The sequence below is a fragment of the Schistocerca piceifrons genome, chromosome 1 (assembly GCF_021461385.2).
Source record: "Schistocerca piceifrons isolate TAMUIC-IGC-003096 chromosome 1, iqSchPice1.1, whole genome shotgun sequence".
Taxonomy (NCBI): domain Eukaryota; kingdom Metazoa; phylum Arthropoda; class Insecta; order Orthoptera; family Acrididae; genus Schistocerca; species Schistocerca piceifrons.
Window position 1 is genome coordinate 527,853,308 of NC_060138.1, and position 21,180 is coordinate 527,874,487.

Sequence of the window (21,180 nt, forward strand, 5' to 3'; positions counted from 1 at the left end):
CTTGTCATCAAACGTCTGCGGTTCGCAGCTACTTCCTTTCGGCTGCTAATAGTGTAGTTGTGCAGAATCAGTTGTCATTATAGGTCCGACCTTACATGTCGCTGTTGCCGAGAACGTTACGCCACGACACACATACGATTTTGATTACAGCGAACAGCGTGATGGACAAAAAAATGGCACGAGGAAGATTTGAACAAGGCTCGCCTGGTTGGCAGTTCAACATTCTGATCTCTTATTCATGGCGCTGTTGCCGATTCAGCCTGCCTTATATTGCACTTCCTGGCGTTTCACCGTTCATTGTTTCAATTTTTTTTTTTCACACGCAGTTCAGTACACCTTGTTCCCGTTTTTATGCTTGATCTGTGTTCAGTTTTTTACTGGGCCCTCATACCACAAAATCCTTTGTCGGAGTGTAGCGTTTGCGTCGCGACCGACGTTGAAAGCGCCACCGCGAGGTGAGACGAGCAACAGGTTACCCTCATACAGCGTACTTAACAGTACATGCAGCCAGGAAAGGTCTCTCTCCCCCTTCCCCCACCCGTTACAACGAAGCAAAGCACTAACAACAGCATAAAACTACACGACGCCGGCCGCCCTAAGTGCCAATGCGTTATTGCGCGCTCAGTGTGGCTTGCGTGTTGTTACTGTTCCTGGGGCAGTCATTAGGATGTGCTCGATAATTTGTAAGTATTCAAGCTGCTCGTTTTGTACGGGTTATTGTCCGGGTCCCCTCTATTCCATACTTTTTATTATTGGTTGTACGTTTTTCCTAGCTTTCACGGAGGATCATGTACGCACCATTCGGCCCCTTTATAACGGACTATCTGCATTCAGCGGGCAATGCCTTTTTACCAGTATAGGCTGGGTCTTCCTCTTTTCCTACATCGATATCTTTAATGACTTACAATTTTGTGCATTCAGTGATTGTCATTACTAGACCCGCCAGGGTAGCCGAGCGCGTTGACGCGCTGCTTCCTGGACTCGGGTTGGCGCGCCGGCCCCGAATCGAATCCGCCCGGCGGATTAACGACGAGGGCTGGGGTGCCGGCCAGCCTGGATGTGGTTTTTAGGCGGTTTTCCACATCCCGCTAGGTGAATACCGAGCTGGTACCCAAGTTCCGCCTCAGTTACACGACTCGCTGACATCTGAAAACACGTCGCACTATTTCGCAATTTACACTAGACACAGACAGTTGGGGTACGATTATTCCGTCCTGAGGCTACAGGGTGGCGGCAGGAAGGGCATCCAGCCACCCCTTACCATTAACATGCCAAATCCGTTTAACCATGGCTGACCCTGCGTAACTGCGGAACAAGGTGCAAGCGATAGAATAGTGATTGTCATTACTAGGGTTTTGTGACTGTAATGTTATGACTTGGATCCGCTGGACTACATGGATAGCCATTTAGTTTTTTTTCTGTTTAGATTTACACAAGAAGATGTGGCTACAGGCTACGAAACCGGTCGTGCCCCTACGAAACCCCGTGCTCTACACGGCCTTCTTATTGCAAAATGTATTACTACAGCGGCGGATGCCCAGAGCACAGAGTTGTTTGAAAAGGTATTAAATATGGAAAAATTCCACAGTAGGAGAGAGACAAAAAAGCTGGTCTGACATTGTCAGAAGACAGGAGGAAGAACAGAGGGAACCATACTAGAAGAAGAGGAGGAAAAAAAAGCAACGAATGAGGAATTGGTCCTTAGTTGGACCATCGGAGAAGTAATATAATAGGGGATGATTATAATAACATAGGGTCCTGCAAAGAGACCTCTCCCGTATATGGAAACGCCACAGTGTGACTTGTGATAAGGTTACTGTTGTGGTGGAGGTATCGATCGTTAGCGGTAGCGGTTTACTTCCGATTTTCAGCGGGTTTGGTTTTTCGAAGATGATGTCTTCATGGTAGCAGTTATTTCTTATTACTGTCACTTGTAAGAGACCTAAGTTAAACCATTTTGTTGAGGACCATGAAGAGGAAGAAGTCTGGTTCCTACAATACGGAGTGATAGCTCACACCTCTCGGCGTTCTCTAGAAATTTTGAGGGAGTTGTTTCCTGGAGGTCTACGCTCTTCGCGAGGAGACATCACCTGTCCGCCACGGCCGCCTGATATATCACCTTGTGATCTTTTCCCCATGGGGACACTTAAGGGCTCAAGTGCAACCCTGTAAACAGTTAAGGAGGCGATCACTCAAGAAGTGGCTGCCATTCCTCTGGAAAAGACAGGAAGAACTATGGACAGCTTTCGGGAAAGGCTTCGTCAATGTGTCAAAAAGATGGAGGACGCCATTTATCGGACATAATTTTTAAAACCAACTAAAATGGCGTAGCATTTGTTGTTCACAAATAAAAATATTTTCTCTGTATCGTTTCTTAACTAGTAAGTAACTAACTACATTTTGAAATACGGGAGGTCTTTTTGCCGGACCTTATATTAATAAGTGGTACATTCATGGGGAGGTATAATTAAGGAATCGTGTCACCATCGCGTTTGCCTTGCGATGTGTACTTTCGTAGACGAGTAAAACGAAAATTCTTAAGCGATTGCATAAAACATTGTCATACAGCCAGAGAGAACTATCATATCATCTCGCGAAGATTGCATTACTCTTCTGTTCTGGTGCTGCATCAGTTGACAGGTCCAGTATTTGTACCTGTGCTGAAATGGTCATGATTTGCATACAAAATTATATCTGAATGACTGTTATCTTTTAAATGTTTATGAGTTACATTTTCGACTGTCATTAATAATAACCAAATATGCGAGTCACAAAGCGGAATGTGCTTGTTGCAAGTTTGTATCGTATTTTTCACGTTCCATGATAGATAACACCCGAAAATGCTATCGACTTGTCAATAACAACGAAGAATTAGGAGTATAATGACCTCACTGCGATAACTTCTTAATACGCACAGGAACGAAGCGATAAATAAATGTCAAATTCATCACGATTTTTTTATAATACCTCGCCTCGAATGCACGGTGTTATTGTGGTTTGTTTAAAAAAAACACGATTAGTTGCAGAGATAGCAGTGTTTGGTGGAATGACGAGACTGGAAACGCAGTGGGAGCAGACCTGGTGTGCTGCCGCCTCGGCCGGGTGCGCTGGCGCCGCTGTATGGTGTCCTGCCCGCTCGTCAAACTTCCAAACCCAGTTTCTAGAAAGCACCTGAGAAGCGCGTCGTACTCGAGCAGCATACTCTGTTACATCCAGTTATGAACAGGGCCGGTTAGAGATTAGTTTTCCACACTCAAGTGACAAATAAGGCGTTTAAAAATGGAATCCAAATCTAGCGATTGTACAAATCGGTTGTTTTTTCTTTAAAAACTACATAATCATTCCTCTGTAACAGAAATGAATTCCCTAATCGTATTCTAGTGCTAAATAAAAAACTAAGAAACAAGTAGTTTCCATTTAATGTAATTCCTTAGAGCCTCATAAAAGCTTTTAGTGAAACCAGAAATAACTAGACCTACACAGAGAGGTAACAAGTCATGCGATACTCGCTAATATCGTGTCGGACCTCCTTTTTCCGGCGTAGTATAGCATCTCGATGTGGCATAGACTCAACAAGTCGTTGGATTCGCCTGCAGAAATACTGAGCCATGCTGCCTTCCAAGATGTTACTCCAGGCGGGTGCAAAATGAATGTGCGCAACGGAGAACAAGCGCTGAAATGATGATTTGGCCCTGTCTGACTACTCCCTGAAGCAGATCTTAGGATCTCTTCATTCTCTTTGTATATATAAATTCCAATCTAAACATAAATGTATGATGAAGGCAACTAATACTACTAAATGATAAACGTTGTTGTTCAATAAATATTTATTATAGATTAAAACCAACCCTTTAAATACAATTATCTATATTTCCTAACTAAAATTGGTAATCGATTGCCCAACTCTGCCGCCTATTATGACTGCGCCATCTAATATCAATAACACGAAATGACTGACATCATCTATGTATTAAACACTAGAAGACACTACTTTCAAAGATGATCTACGGTGGTGTGGAACCTCAGTGTAAATAAACTAACGTGATCACAGCTGTTTAGCTTTATAGCCCTAATAAGCCGAAGCAATTTGCGATATCACCGTATGTACAGCGTCTGGTGGTTCTCGTACTCGTCTACGACGATGGAAGAACTCCAGCCACAAATAAACGCTTTCAAACCCTAGGACGGCGGTCCTCTGACTAATATACTCTAATACTGTCTTCTCCTCTCTGTTTTCTACAGACGAGAAAAGCGAACTCCCAGCCACAAGGACGGAGTTCAGATAACGTCTCAACATGAGTATAGGCAGAAGAAGTGCTCACAGTTACTGAACGCTGCGTTCTCAACAACGACTTCCAACCCGGAGGTGAAGTCCAGAATCGTATAGGTTCGCAACTGTTCTAACTATAAACTCTCCTGAGAGCAAAGACAGCAAGTCGGTCTGTACCAACAACGCCGATACCGAGCGGCCGTCACACACGGGCGCTCACCACGGAAGAGACCTCGCCTCTCCACCGCTGGCTGCCCAGCAAGGCTCGGCTCCCTACACTTGTAATTCCGAAAACGAATCATATTCCAGAAACGACGGAATATTCCCTCTCTCTACAGATTCTTCCGAACGCCGACCACCCATATTTTAGTCTTTTGTCGTCCAGCGTGGAAGTTTGCGAGGAAAAACCTATACTCGTACAATGGTACACTTCTGAGTAAAAATCCTTGGAAGTAACCCAGCCTTCTTGGTTTCTGAGGTGCTGCTTCTTCGTTCCTCTCACCTGCGTCCAAGATTTGCAGAGTTCCCGGTTATCCTTCCAGTCCTGCTACAATAGCGGCCGGCCATCGCCCTATTGTGCTCCAGAGGTGCCACGACGTCCATCTAGCTACTTCCTGTTTTTAAGCAGGACGAACACCAGTGCGGGCCTTCCACCCAGAGCTTGAATTCTGCCTGCAGTTTCAACTCCACTGGCGTTCCAACCTCCACTAGTGTAGCCATTCATTACACCGTTCTGATAATAAAGACAATCCGTCACCTTTCCTGCAATAAGCGTCAACAGTTATTTACAAGACATGCGTGACGATGTCAGTTTCCTTTAAATATTCATATATACGATGTAAGCGTATTAAATGATACCTAATTGTGGATGTAGTTCACGGCAAAGTATGTGGATGAGTGCTTGTAAGGTGCGAAATTATAGCCACCTTGTAGCATCACGTCCGTAATTGCGAAAGTATTCCCGATTCAGCATTTTGTCGACGAACTGACACCTCGATTATCTCGCATAAATGTTCGATGGGATTCATGTCGGGCGATCAGGGTGTCCAAATTATTCGCTTGAATTACGCATAATGTTCTTCAAACGAATCGCAAACAATTGCGGCCCGGTTACATGGCACATTGTCATCCATAAAAATTCTGCCGTTGTCTGGGGACATGAACTGTACGAATTGCTGCAAATGCTTTCCAAGCAGCCGAACATAACCATTTCCAGCCAATGATCGATCCTGTTGGACCAGAGGACTCAGTCCATTCGCTTTAAACATAACCCACACCTTTGTGGAGCCACAACCAGCTAGCACTGTCCCTTATTGACAGCTTTGGTCAACGACTTCATGGTATCTGGGACACACTCGAACCCTTCCACCAGCTCTCACCAACTGAAATCGGGACTCATCTGACCAGGCCACGGTTTTCCAATCGTCTAGGATCCAACCGATATGGTCACGAGCCAACAGAGCCGCTGCTGGCGATGTCTTGCAGTTTCCCAGGCACTCGTATCGGTCGTCTGCTGCCATAGGTCATTGACACCAGATTTCGCCGCACTGTCGCAACGGATACGTTCGTCGTACCTCCAACATTGATTCTGCAGTTATATGACGCAGTGTTGCTTCCCTGTTAGCTCTGACAACTCTACGGAAACGCCGCTGCCCTCGGTCGTTAAGTAAAGCCCGTCGGGCACTGCATTGTCCGTGGTGAGATGTAATGGCTGAAATTTGATATTCTTGGCACACTCTTGACAATGTAGGTCTCGGAATATTAAATTCCCTAACGATTTCACACGTGGAATGTCGCATGCATCTAACGCCAACTACCATATCGCTTTCAAAGTCAGTTAATCCCCGTTGTGCAGCCATAATCACGTCGGAAACCTTTTCACATGAATTACCTGAGAACAAACGACAGCTCCGACAGTGCACTATCTTTTATACCTTTTGTACGCGTTACTATGTCCACCTGCGGAGGTGCATCTCGTAATCCCATGGCTATTCTCACCTCAATGTGTGCCGTGTGGGTTTGACTGAAAAAGAGATGGACAGCGCCTCGAGTTCAAAAACATACTTGCTATTCTAGTTTCCGTCAATACACAAGAATCGGGGTTGGATGTTGTGTTCAACTGTCATCCTTGAGTTTTCCCACTATGGCGCTGAACGATGCAGGCCGGCAGATGAGCACTACCGAAGTCTCAATGCGTATGCGGCTGTCAGTGTGGGACTTACTGAAGTTAATTTCGTTCGGAAATGTCACGGAGTAACTAGAGACAACTTTCGAAGACCGATTACTCAGCTGCAATGGAACTCTGGTTGTTAGTGACGCACCTTTTCTTGTCATTCAATTGTACCGGCACTTACACTACGTTTGAAGACTCTTCACCTCGTTTTGTTGGCGTAGCAATCGATGTTTCCCGTCACACAAGAGAGCCCCGCTGCAAGACATACTCTATCTGATCAAAAATATCCGCACATCCCTGTGTAATGCGGCGTTGGGAACTAGCCGGCACTAGGAGCGGACTCACCAGTGGAAAAGGGAAGCAGTAACAGCAGAATGGTTAGATTGGGAGAGCTCACTGACTTGGAATGTCTACCAGTCATTGGATGTCATCAGAGCCGTTTCAACCCTTCTAAAGCTACTCACGTCAGCAGGGTGGTGTGATCCTCAAATGGAAACGAGAAGGAACAACCACAGCTAAACCAATAGCAGGCTCAACTAATCTACTAACGAACAGGAACCATCAAAGATTGCAGGTGGTGTTGTGAAAAATCGCATTTAACCAGGGGAAGGAATCACTTGGGGTCTCCAAAACGCTACCAATTATCCAGGTACCACAATGACTGTGTGTCGGGAGTTAAAAAGAACGGGGTATAATGCTCCAACAGTTCTTCATAAACCACACATTTCTGTAGTCAGTACTGACAAGGGAACCTCCCCATCGCAACCCCCTCAGATTTTGTTATAAGTTGGCACGGTGGATAGGCCTTGAAAAACTGGACACAGATCAATCGAGAAAACAGGAAGAAGTTGTGTGGAACTACGAAAAAAATAAGCAAAATATACGAACTGAGAAGTCTATGTGCATGATACGTAACATTTAGGACATTGTGAGTTCAGGAGTGCCGTGGTCCCGTGGTTAGCGTGAGCAGCGCCGGAATGAGAGGTCCTTGGTTCAAGTCTTCCATCGAGTGAAAATTTTACTTTCTTTTTTTTCGCAAAGTTATGATCCGTCCGTTCGTTCATTGACGTCTCTGTTCACTGTAATAAGTTTAGTGTCTGTGTTTTGCGACCGCAACGCAAAACCGTGCGATTAGTAGACGAAAGGACGTGCCTCTCCAATGTGCACCGAAAACATTTGCTCGCAAAGTTATAGGTGAACCGATTCCTCCACAGAACAACACGTCTGATATATTCTATACGACACTGGTGACGGCATGTGCGTCACCTGACAGGAATGTGTTGTCGACCTATCTAACTTGTACACTTGACGAATGGGTAAAAAGATTCTTCTACCTTGCCCGATTTAGGTTTTCTTGTGGATGTGATAATCACTCCCAAAAAAGTGATGAAAACATAAGAGTTTGGCACATAAACTGCAACAAATGAATGCAACAGTTTCACAGTCGTACAGTTTTCCCTGTGCTCTGTCAAAACATATGTTTTTAACGTTTTCAATTTTTCCGTGTGTAGACCGTCAAATCCTGCATGTGTCCAAGCATATCTGAACATGTCCTGGAATTTTGGAGAGCGAAGTTGATTATGTTTGAGTGCCTGAACTTTGATAATTGTCTGAAAATAAAAAATTAAAACATTTCACTCGAGGGAGGCTTGAACCAAGGATCTTGCGTTTTGCAGCTGATCACGCTAACCACGGGACCACGGCGCTCCTGAGTTTACAGTATCCTTGATGTTGCTTATGTTGCGCATGGACTACTCAGTTTATATATTTTGCTTATTTTTTTCATAGTTCCATACAACTTCTTCCTGTTTTCTCGATTAATCTGTGTTCAGTTTTTCAAGGCCTATCCACTGTGCCAACTTGTAACTAAATCTGAGGGGGGTGCGATGGGGAGGTTCCCTTGTGAGAGACACTTGAGGTGGTGTAAAGAGTGATTCCACTGGACAGTCGATGACTGGAACGAATGATTTGGAGTTACAAATCACACTGTAGTCTGTGGCAGTCGGGTGGAAGGGATAGTGTTACAGTATGAGGGTGTTCTTCGTGGCTAGATTGCAGTCCCCCTATTGAGATTAAGAAAACGCTAAATGCCAAAGGCTGGAACACATTTCACAGTACTGTGTGCTGCGTACAGTAGAGTAACAGTTAGCATTATGATGCACGCTGTCACAAAGCATCATCTTCGAGGCAGTGGTTTGTGGACATCTCTGAAATGGACAGCTTGTCCAAGAGTCCCGACCTGGACCCAGTGGAACACGCTTAGGACGAGCGTCCAATATCTATCTTCTCTGATTTTAGCTCCTAACGAAGAATGGGCTGCCATTTCTACACAGACAAAAAATTGTTCAAATGGCTCGAAGCACTATGGAACTTAACATCTGAGGTCATCAGTCCCCTAGACTTAGAAATACTGAAACCTAACTAACCTAAGGACATCTCACACGCATCCATGCCCGAGACGGGATTCGAACCTTCGACCGTAGCAGCAGCGCGGTTCCGGACTGAAGCGCCTAGAACCGCTCGGTCACAACGGTCGGCTCTTCACAGACATTCTGAGACCTTGTTGGATCTGTCGCCTGAAGAGTTCAACCGCCGTAAAGGCGAAGAGTGTCAACTAACAGGTGTTTGAATTTACTTTTGATCATATAATGTTGGTGTACTCGTGACACCTGACGCACTGTTTAAAACGTTGTTTGAGGTTGGATTCATTCGGGCCATTTCTTGTGTGTGTTGCAGTTTTCACAAACCTTGCTCCGCCTAATTAACATTATATCAGTGTTTTATCATAAATACTGTTTGTGGCGTTTGCCGTGTGTCCCGTGGCCTACAGTGGTGTGTTCTGCCTTGTTGCAGGCAGGGCCTGATGCGTCGTGAGGTGAGGAGCAGCTGCCATGCTCATTAAGGAGTACCGCATCCCGCTGCCCCTCACCGTCGAGGAGTACCGCATCGCACAGCTCTTCATGATAGCGGTGAGTGCTCACGCCTGCACTGCGACACGTTTCACCACTTTCCCAACCATTTCATTCTGCCTCCTTTTGTTTCTGGTTATCTTTATTGCCGTGGCCCTAATTCACATGTGGTGCCTCCCTTTACGTCTGCTTTTTGCGTATTCCTCCTCCTGTTCCACATCGTGTTTCTCCTCCTTGTGGTCATCATTATCGTCATCATAATCATCGTCATGTACTACTACTACTCACATCCTTCCCCTTCCGTTCTTTTACATTTTGCCCAACTCTTTCCCCCTTCCTCAGTCTAACTCATCTGCCCATCCCGCAAATTCCTCTCTCTTGTCGCCCAGCTGTTAACCCTCCTCTTACCCCCCCCCCCCCCTTTTTCACTTTCACAGCCCTGCTTCAATGAAACTGGTCTTCCCCTACACGTCTGTCCATTATGGAAGCCAATAGGCTAGTGCATCTCAAATAAAACTGATTAACAAAGAAATTGTTTCTTAACGCGGAAAGATTTTGTTGTATGTTCCCGCGTGCTCGTTTTAGGTAAAGTGCGTAAAATGTTCAGTCACATGCAATTTTGGCTCATATTGAGAATTTCTGTGAAAATATAGCTGTCTACTCATCGTAACGTTTTAGCTGCTTTGCAGTGTTACGCGCTTTATTTCATAGTCTGTACTGTAGCTACATGCCTATGGGACAGTCGTGCAGAAGACGAGCACTCCACCCAGAAAAGCTGGCACAGTAGCGCACCTAAGGCTGGAGGCGAAAAACGTACGACTCAGTTCTTAGGGGGAAAACACCACCACATTCTTGTCTTTTCTTCAAATAACACTTCAAATTATAAAACAGTTTATTAATTCCCTACCAAAATATAGTTATACTTTAAAATAAATGACAAGCACGTTTACGAGGCGTAAAGGAGTCGTTTTCGTCTGGCCTTATAGTCTGAAACTGACGAAAGACAAAAATATTTCAAGATGATATTAAAGACGTTCAAAAATCAGCTTGGATATTATTTAAATATTATCAACAAATGCCTCGTCAAAATATAGCAGGAAATATGCTGTGAGATTTAAAACTTTCCCGGCGCACATATTGTTCCGCAAAATTTCGGGACAACTGCCGGATGCTTGTAACTTCCTGCCACAATATTTCGGCGCAGAATCTTCTGGCCATCTTCAGGTGATACTGGCGAAAACGCACTGAGCTCTGGTACTTAAAGTTGCGCTTGCGCTACTTGAGCGCGTTCGATTCTGCTGTGCCGCGCGCCCTCCGTGGTGAAAACTCGCCGCATCGATATGAATTCGATTGTCTGCCTGCGGTTCCATCACAGAACTACGCCGGCTACCGAGGACACAAAGTTTTTCAACAATTGGATTCCATGCCCTCTCGATTAATGAGAGACTTATTGTCAGTCGTATTTCCACGGCTTCATTAATAATACAACTCCAAAAGTTAGACGCATGGGCCACAATTTTTGTCTCTCTGTAATTATGAGATGACCAGTGGAAATACAGTGTTCAGCGATTGCAGACTTACAAGGCTGAAGAAGGCGAATATGCCGCTGATGTTCTACAACGTGATCCTGCACAGTACGCGTCGTTTGCCCTATGTAAGATTTGCCGCATTCACACTGAATCCTGTAAACACCTGCCTTGCGCAGCTCTAGCTCGTCTTTGACAGATCCCAACAGTGACGAAATTTTTGCAGGAGGGCGAAAGATTGCTTTCACTTTATATTTTCTTAGTATTCTGCTTATTTGCGCTGAAATATTATCAGTATATGGTAAATAGGCAGTCGTTTTAAAGGCCTCTTCCACTTCTTTGCTCCGTCGTTTACAGGTCAGCAGCGCTGTCTCCACTTGGTGGGACGAATACCCATTCTTCAGAAATATTGTCTGCAGGTGCTCCAGTTCCGTTTGCAAACTATCGGGGTCGGAGGTGACGTGGGTTCGGTGAATCAATGTCTTCAAAACACCCAACGTTTGTGCCGGATGGTCGCAACGCGGCTTGCAAGTAAACGTCTGTGTGAGTGGGCTTTCTATACACTGAAGGACCCAGTGTGCCATCGCTCTTACGTCGCACCAAGACGTATAAAAACGGCAGGCAATCGACCTCCTGCAACTCCATAGTAAATTTTATGTTTTTCGTATATGGAGTTCAGATGTTGTAGGAGCTCTCGCAGACGATCCAAACCATGAGGCCGAACTATAAAAATATCATCAACATATCACCAAAATACACATTTTACACACTTCATGGATCCTGAAAAGAGAGCAGCAGTAAATAAAATAAAGTGCTCTCCATTTTAACTGACGGCAGTGACACAAGTTCTCAAAGGTTTTATGCTGAAGGTTTATTGCGTTGGAGTATTTGGATAATCTATTTTTAGTTTAACAATCACCCAACCAGATATTTATGTTTTGCTATAACAATCCGAGCGACTCTACCACTGACTCTTTTCACCGCAACAAAGGATCGTGTAAATGAACTCTGGGAATCTGATAGTCCACGCTGGTCTGAATGCACACTGAAGTCTTCATGTTGGGCTCACGCACGGAACTGTGATCTTCAGGAATATACGTGATCAGGCACTTTTTGTAAACAGACTTACCTGTCCGTAGAGTAATTCTGGACAAGCGTAATGTTGGAGCCTTAGTAGATTTTCAAGTTACTAACGCAAGCCTGCCAAAGTGCATATGCTTCGGCGTTAAAACTAAAAATGAGTAGACTTGTGGAAACAGGCGTTAGCTGTAAGGCAGTTTTTCTAACGGCACTTCTGATCTGCGGCTTCTATAAGCTAATCCGTCGCAAACTGCTGGAAAAGCAGTCATGTTTCAAGAGCATTACATCGAAACTCTACCACGTTAAGACGGAGATGGGTTTGGTATGAGGTCCGGACACAGAATACGTCTTGTCATCTCTCAGCACGTAGTTGCACCCGAAAAGCTACACGATTCTAGATACATCAAAAAAAAAAAAAAGACTTGCATCACCTCGGTTTCCTAGAGTTCCGGAACCTGAGAAAATTGGAATAGAGATCAACGTAACCTGAGCGAAGCATGTCATCTACAGTTCCTGTCTCTCTGTAACTCCTCCACGCCCGAACAATATCGCTTTGGTTCACTCCGAGACGCCTGGTCACTTCCCTTGCTGAGAGTCCTTCCTGGCATAAAGTAACAATGGACGCGATGGAACCGCAGTATTGACCTTCCAGGCATGAGTGAACGACAGACAACACGAGCTGTGTTCCTCCTTTCTGGTGGAATGACTGGAAGTGACTGGCTGTCGGACCCCCTCCGTCTAATGGGCTCTGCTCATGGATTGTTGGCTCAAATGGCTCTGAGCACTATGGGACTTAACATCTATGGTCATCAGTCCCCTAGAACTTAGAACTACTTAAACCTAACTAACCTAAGGACATCACACAACACCCAGTCATCACGAGGCAGAGAAAATCCCTGACCCCGCCGGGAATCGAACCCGGGAACCCGGGCGCGGGAAGCGAGAACGCTACCGCACGACCACGAGCTGCGGACATGGATTGTTGTTTACATCTTTGGGCGGGCTTAGTGACATCTCTGAACAATCAAAGGGATTGTGTCTGTGATTCAATATCCGCAGTCAACGTCTATCTTCAGACGGTCTGGGAATCTGGGAGGTGCAAAGCTTTTTTTGATGTGTGTATTAAGGGGGCCGAACAGTATCTGAAGTCATATATGCTAGCTGAAGTGGAACCCCATCAGGAATAAAGTTAAAGGTAAAATAACCATATGCTGTTCCTTACCATTTATGACACCCTCATCACAGATGGTTGAGCCTACTGGAAAGAAAAAAACTGCTTGTAACCAAAATACTACAAACGAAATGCGTTACTTTCTTCTTGATCTTTTATTTGGTATAGTGTTTTGAAATTTTCATACTTGATGTTTGTTATATCTGTTCAAAAAATGGCTCTGAGCACTATGGGACTTAAAATCTATGGTCATCAGTCCCCTAGAACTTGGAACTACTTAAATCTAACTAACCTAAGGACATCACACAACACCCAGTCATCACGAGCCAGAGAAATGTTATATCTGTCATACACTACTTTCTTTCTACTTACTTTTTTTCTTTAACGACCGAGCTTTTGGTGTGTAAGTAAGTACTAAGTCACGCGAGGGGGACAGCACAGTACAGTACATATGTGATTAGAGAGGAATGTACTAGACCCCGTGCAAAATAACGTCGCATCAGTGCAGAAACGTAATCTAACAGTAAATTCCAGGTGATACCGTCACTTTGTGACGTAGTGGCGGCTGCTTCAGTCGTTTGTAGTTTACCGACTTCCATGCTCAAGACGTTCTCCTTGCTATCTTTTTGTCAAAATGTCAAATGTGTGAGAATTCCTAAGGGACCAACACAACTATGCCCGAGGGAGGAGTCGATCCTCCGGCGGGAGGGGCCGTGCAGTCCGTAACGTGGAGCCTTAACCGCGCGGCTATTTTTTTACTACGTGACAGTGCACCGTAGTCCCCGTGCACCAAAGGTTTTGAGGAAATTCTTCATAATCGGGCACTTGTGGTTATATGCAATGCCATTAATTTTTTGTTGGATGAGGCAAACGATGAAGCAAGAATGTCGTTAAAAAAATGCTTCAGGAGATTGTAGAAACCAATACCTATTACAATCGAACAATGAAGAGGCATATAAGGCATAGGTGCGTACAAGTGCTTCCCAAGGCTACTCTGCTTCAGGAAAGACGTGGGAGGAGGAGGAGAATTTTTTTTGTTTTTAGGTAATATCGCCGAACAGGTTGTCAGGTGCTGACACACAATTTCGAAATGACAAATGCTCTTTAGTTTATACAATGTCACTATTGTAGTGAGCGATGTTAAGTGCTACCCTACATTTCTTACTCCCTTTTTTGTTTTTGATTTCTTTCTGGCATCATGTGATTCAACGTGTTTTGCTTTGGTTAATCCTTGATTTATGCGTGGATTCATTTTTTCAGTTCTCTAGTGTAGTTTTAATTTAATTTGATATAAACAATTTATAATGCGTATCTCGAAGTAGAGCATTAATTATTATGCTACAATTCACGTAGCAGCTAAAACTGTGTTGTGAAATTATGCTGAACTTTTCTTTTTGATGTAAAATATGGCACAGTTTGCTATAGTCAGTAGACGGCAAACCATACATATGACAGCAAATAAATGAATAGTAAATACACTTGCAAACTTTGCAACTCGTTTAATTTATTGAAACAATGAATAGTAATTGATCTCTTGATTTTTTTTTTCTAAAAAGAAGTAAAACATGAGTTCGCATAAGTTAATCTACCCAGTTCGACAAATAGTTCCGCTGTCCCTGGTAAGTTACGTTAATATAACAACGCTGCATTCAGCCTTTGTGTACAAGATCACAGAGTTCTCTGGTAGAATTATAAAATCTATAAAAATATTTTGTGAACAGCTGTTCACATAGCTTTAACGACCGAATCATGAATGCATTGTCAACAAAAAGAACATAACAAGTAATCTGCGTAAGAATTTTAACAAGCAGAGCCTGGAAACCTAGATGGAGACGTACAATGCTTGACGCTTTCGCCGGACCAATATGAGGTCGCCAGCATTAAGAAAACCGCTGATTACAAGCTGGCTGATTACGAATTGCGGGTAAAAATGCAAATCTCTAAGCAAACAGCCCCAACACAGTATAGAGGCGACCAGCTGACGATTAGGGCAGAGTTCAACTACAGACGGGTCTCTGGTGTCCGTCAACCGAGAGCAGATCATTATATGAATGAAAGAATCTATTCAGTGAAGCTTGCACATTAAGGACGACTTGTGTTCTTGCCTGTACGTACGTCTGGACTGTGAGTAGTTAGTCTACCATGCACTTACGACTGTCACAGCGTGACGTGTGACGGAACCTGAGGGTTCGATTTGAACAATAAGAAAGTGGCTCCTTTTCATGATTAAATTCAAAGTGATAGGCCAGGCAGGCTATTTGTTCTAACAATTTGAGTATGTAGTAGCCTTCAGCTATGTTCTACGCTCGTTAAAATTACGCCCCTGTGGCTGTGCTCTTCGATATTTTCATGTAAACTCTGGAAGAAGCAAATAAAAGAAAAAAAACCAGACCAAGGTACCAGCCCAGAAGCTCGTTTCTTCATTTGACCTCCCTAGCCTGCTACCGGAGTCTTTCCATACTGTCTCCAACCATAGAGACCTGATAAATCTCACAATCAGCTAGATCCTTTCGCCGACTTATTCCGCCGGCCGGAGTGGCCGAGCGGTTAAAGGCGCTACATTCTGGAACCGCACGACCGCTACGTCGCAGGTTCGAATCCTGCCTCGGGCATGGATGTGTGTGATGTCCTTAGGTTAGTTAGGTTTAAGTAGTTCTAAGTGACTTATGACCACAGCAGTTGAGTCCCATAGTGCTCAGAGCCATTTTTTTCGACTTATTCCCTTGCACGATGCAGCTCGCGTGCCAGAGTTTCGGCAGACGTGAAAAATTCCTATTCCTATTCGACTGAAGGATTCACGTAAGTACGTTGCGACCACCTTCGGGTTTCGACATAGCAAATGAAACAGCACCATTGCGATTTCCGTATGTGTGTGTGTGTGTGTGTGTGTGTGTGTGTGTGTGTGTGTGTGTGTGTGTGTGTGTGTGTGTGTGTGTAGGTCACGAGTAAGCTTCCTGACACGATTTCGTAAAGCGTTTCTTCAATCTACGGCGTTTTAATAGGTGCTCCTACTTATATGTAACGTGCCTTATATGCACACCTATCGATGTTACTTTTATTATCCCGGACAGACCGATGATATTCTGGTGGGCAGTTAGAATGAAGGAGGCCTGTATGTTGGTTCCTTTTAGTAGTTTTGCCTGTTTATTCGTATTCGCGACAAGTCCGATAGCCAATCACTAAAAATTGTAGGGTTGTCAAGTGGTAAGTTTCTATGGGACCAAACTGCTAAGGCCATCGGTCCCTAGGCTTACACACTACTTAAACTAACTTACACTAACGACAACACACACACACCCATGCCGCAGGGAGGACTCGAACCTCCGACGGGGCGAGCGGCGCGAACCGTGGCAAGGCGCCCCTGACCGCACCGCTACCTCGCGCGGCGATAAAGTGTGTCGTCGCAGAAATCTTTTATTTCGAAAGACATAGTGTGACTACGGGTTTCCCATATGCTTGCTTCACAAGGGTTTCGTAAGCTCACTACCGTGTTCCAGTTTCGCGGACTTTCTGTATGCCGTAGTTGACAAGCAATATCTAGATTTGCAAATTCGGTTGCAATGAAGCCGAAAAGAGCCATCCGGTTGTGCACTGCCCCTTCACCTCTTCCATAATTTCTGGTATTTTCTGAAGCTGTTGGCAGCCGTTATGCGCTGGATGAAGTTGTGCGCTCGTGAAAAGTGGTTGTTTAAACCTCGTGTCTATTTAGCAGTGTCTGCCGGCGCCCCAAGTCGTCCTGTGCTAATGGAATGGGGCGCGCACATGTGGAATTGTTTGTCAGAATCTCTGAGCTCCGAGTCAACACAGCCTATCGTTCCCGATGAGAGCTGTCAGAGGCGACTTTTTACGGTCTTGTGCCTAAACATTTATTGGCCACACATTCTCAAACGTGGATTGTTGACTGCTATAGTTAGCTATTACGAGTATAAATATTTGCCTTGTTACTGGGTTTTGGGCAACAAGAAAGTTTGCGGGATGAAACTGCAGCAGTTAAAATAATAATTTCATAAGAGTCAACGCCGTAGTGTAAGTCTTTCAGTTGGACGCCACTACGGTTACTTGCGTGTCCTTAGCCTACCATAGTAATTTCACCGGGGTATCGGGTTTTCCAAGTTTGACCCGGAAACTGAACCATGTGTAGTTTCTGGTGGTTCTTCACATCATTGAGAAGTGAAGGCTAGATTAAAGGCAGACAGGAAAATTTCCGTGGTCCGACCAGAATGCTACTCGGTGACCTTTCGATTTCTCGATTTCCAGACACGCGCTTTTTTTCCTCTCTCTTACTTTCTGTTTGTTTCTGTGGTGTCACCGCCAGACACCACACTTGCTAGGTGGTAGCATTTAAATCGGCCGCGGTCCGTTAGTATACGTCGGACCCACGTGTCACGACTATCAGTGATTGCAGACCGAGCGCCGCCACACGGCAGGTCTAGTCTGGAGAGACTCCCTAGCACTCGCTCCAGTTGTACAGCCGACTTTGCTAGCGATGGTTCACTGACTACGTACGCTCTCATTTGCAGACGACAGTTTAGCATAGCCATCAGCTACGTCATTTGGTACGACCTAGCAAGGCGCCATATTCAGTTACTATATGTCTTCTGGCAGATAATATTGTGAATGATGTACCGTCAAGAGCGACGTTCCTCATTAATGGATTAAAGTTAAGTATCAAACTAATTATGTCCGCTTTCTGAATTCTTATTCCTTGTCATGTTCCAGACCTCACGTCGGTATAGTTCCCTCCTCACGCCAGCCTGCGTGAGCTAAACGCGTGCATTTCGGCCTCCTCTAGTAACACGGTGTTGGCTCTCCTGCCAACAGTACAGTTTCTGTATATATTCGTGCCATTGTAGAGTCTTGTAGCGCAGGAAGCAAGTGAGAGGATGCTATGGGTGGCCGGTATCCTCTTTCTACAACACAAATGCACATGTGGATTAACATGATTCTTTATTTACATGAACAGACAGCTGCTACTTAACTTCAACAGAATCTACATAGCTACTACTTAACTTCAACAGAATCTACGTGTCGTTGTATAAGATCTTCAGTCATTGTCCTCTTGCAGCAGTATCGGTAATCTTGCTGTTACACTAATGGGGTCCTGCTGTATAATGTCGTAGCCTAAGCCCGCTCTGAGTATGAATGACAGACGCCAAACTAGAGCGAGTTAGTGCGTCAGTGACTGTAGTGAGAGAGACCCTTCGGTCAGCGGCGGCCTAAATACTTGCGGCCGACAGGGCGTTGGCGCGTGTTGCATGCGAGTCTCCGACCTCTCTTGTGATAGCCACGCTTGATCCAGTGCCCACTATCGATCTTGGCGCTACATCTTTGCCGACCGGTGGGCTGGCGACAGCTTACGCCAATACAGTTTCTTTGGCGTTTTTCTTTAGAGGTTTTGTGCGGTTGTCGCACGAAATCTTTCAGATTTCTTCGGTGAGAGCTACACTCAGTTTTTATGGTAGAGAAGGTAGCTAGTCCCCAGACCGAACACGCTTAGCTACCGTTCCTGCACCCTTACAACGCCAGATTCAACACAACAGCGATAATCAATATATCGTTGCGCACAGAGTGCTTCTCCGGAATACGGCATTCAGTCGCTTTTCTTATTTTTCTTGCCTCCCATTTATGTTGTATGGTGAAGACAGAAAAAATGAAACAGAGAAACGAATTTCACATTGTACTTCCATCCAAACCCTGTGTTACACGGGGCAGTGGTTCAGATTGTAATCCCGCTATCCGTCGCTTCGACTTGCATGCGTAGCAAGAAGACAGGTTATTCTGCCAACAAGATGTATTAGACTTCGTTCTTGCCCCATAGTTAATCAGCTCCGACCCGTAGGGTTGACTCGTCCATTGAAATGCAGACGTCTATTTTTTACCTCATCATTAATGGATTTCATTACTTCATCGTAACCTTCACTTAAGTAACATTTTCGCAAACTCTGGGCACAGATTCGTCCGTATACTTCTACAAAAACAGCTTTAATAGAGGATTCTGTAGTTTCCACAAAGGGAGTTTTGCTCCAATAAAATCTTTACATTAGTCGAATGCAAATTGCTATTTTCGACTCGATGTTTCTGTTCCGTAGGAAACAAAGAAATATTCTTCCCAGTAGTCTTGGAAAGCGCATTTTTGTGTTTCGTTGAACTGCTATGTTGAGAAATGAAATATTTATTTTCGTAGTTGACTGACTGCTTCCATATATTGCACAGAAGTATTTTATCATCAGTAGAAAACGCGTCGGATCCGAAAGTGTTAATGTAACTTTACAATTTACTGCATAATGAAACACTGAATTTCGGCTTACACTAAGACTTCTTAATCAATAACTAAAAGAAAGAGAAATTCAGAACAATAATAAAACCACGTTTTAGCTACGGAACTCATTGTTGTTTGTGAAAGAAGTATGATCCGATAAGAAACAAAGTAAACACAAGCGATAATTATAACTCTTGCATACTGTTAGCTCTTTTACTCCTGGTCTTGTGTTTTTAAAATAAATAACAATAGAAAGGGCAACAAAAGGCCTTTAATTCTGCCATTAGGCATTTGTAAAAAAAATTCAGAAAAAAGCTATATAAAACTGCCAGGGTTCAATAACAAAGATGTCAATCCTACAGATTCACGTTCAAATTGAAAATAGCTTTAAAGAATTTATAAAAGCATTCTCCCGAAGTTCCGGGCTTTGGTTATGCTACAAGAACTAAATGCTGTAGATAACAAACAAAAACATTATATCCCAGAGAAATGAAGTGCATGAGAAGTGAAAGAGAATGCTGCAATGTATAAAACTCCTTACTCCAGATTGCAAGGGATGGGTAAGTACCCATCTTGCGGACGCATATAGACTGCCAGACACTTGTTGTGAAATCGCTTGAATAAATCTTGAAAATAAGATTCTGCCAATCTGCTACGTGATAAGGAATCTTCTGTGGAAGTGAAGCAGACTACAAAAATTTCAGTGTGTTGCTATTAAACTGATTATTGATCAACCACAGCTGCAAGGCGAATGTGGGGAGAATTATGTTGTATGGAGCTCTCCAAGACAGTATACGAGGCCTTATAAAAATGAGCTGATTGGTACTCTCACAATATAAATGTGAATTAACCCGGGAATACTTAACTTATTTTTATCGATGGGTCTGCTACACAGGGGTACTGGTGTGCCCAAAATAATGAAGAACTTTGAAAATGTTCAATTTTTCTTTTATTTCAGGGTAGTATAATAAACATTCACATCATACATAAGAAAAAATTGTTGTTGTTGTTGTTGTGGTCTTCAGTCCTGAGACTGGTTTGATGCAGCTCTCCATGCTACTCTATCCTGTGCAAGCTTCTTCATCTCCCAGTACCTACTGCAACCTACATCCTTCTGAATCTGCTTAGTGTATTCATCTCTTGGTCTCCCTCTACGATTTTTACCCTCCACGCTGCCCTCCAATAAATTTGTGATCCCTTGATGCCTCAAAACATGTCCTACCAACCGATCCCTTCTTCTAGTCAAGTTGTGCCACAAACTTCTCTTCTCCCCAATCCTATTCAATACCTCCTCATTAGTTACATGATCTACCCACCTTATCTTCAGCATTCTTCTGTAGCACCACATTTCGAAAGCTTCTATTCTCTTCTTGTCCAAACTGGTTATCGTCCATGTTTCACTTCCATACATGGCTACACTCCATACAAATACTTTCAGAAACGACTTCCTGACACTTAAATCTATACACGATGTTAACAAATTTCTCTTCTTCAGAAACGATTTCCTTGCCATTGCCAGTCTACATTTTATATCCTCTCTACTTCGACCATCATCAGTTATTTTGCTCCCCAAATAGCAAAATTCCTTTACTACTTTAAGTGTCTCATTTCCTAATCTAATCCCCTCAGCATCACCCGATTTAATTTGACTACATTCCATTATCCTCGTCTTGCTTTTGTTGATGTTCATCTTATATCCTCCTTTCAAGACACTGTCCATTCCATTCAACTGCTCTTCCAAGTCCTTTGCTGTCTCTGACAGAATTACAATGTCATCGGCGAACCTCAAAGT

General features: G+C 44.0%; 1 protein-coding gene across 1 annotated transcript in view; it reads left to right on the plus strand.

Moving 5' to 3' along the window:
* LOC124798491 (protein retinal degeneration B) overlaps window positions 1–21,180 on the plus strand; it is a 565,476-nt gene that overhangs the window by 277,724 nt on the left and 266,572 nt on the right. Inside the window, 1 exon segment of the mRNA XM_047261931.1 lies at window positions 9,297–9,412. Within this exon segment, the coding sequence (XP_047117887.1) occupies window positions 9,335–9,412 (78 nt within the window). The 5' untranslated portion in view covers window positions 9,297–9,334.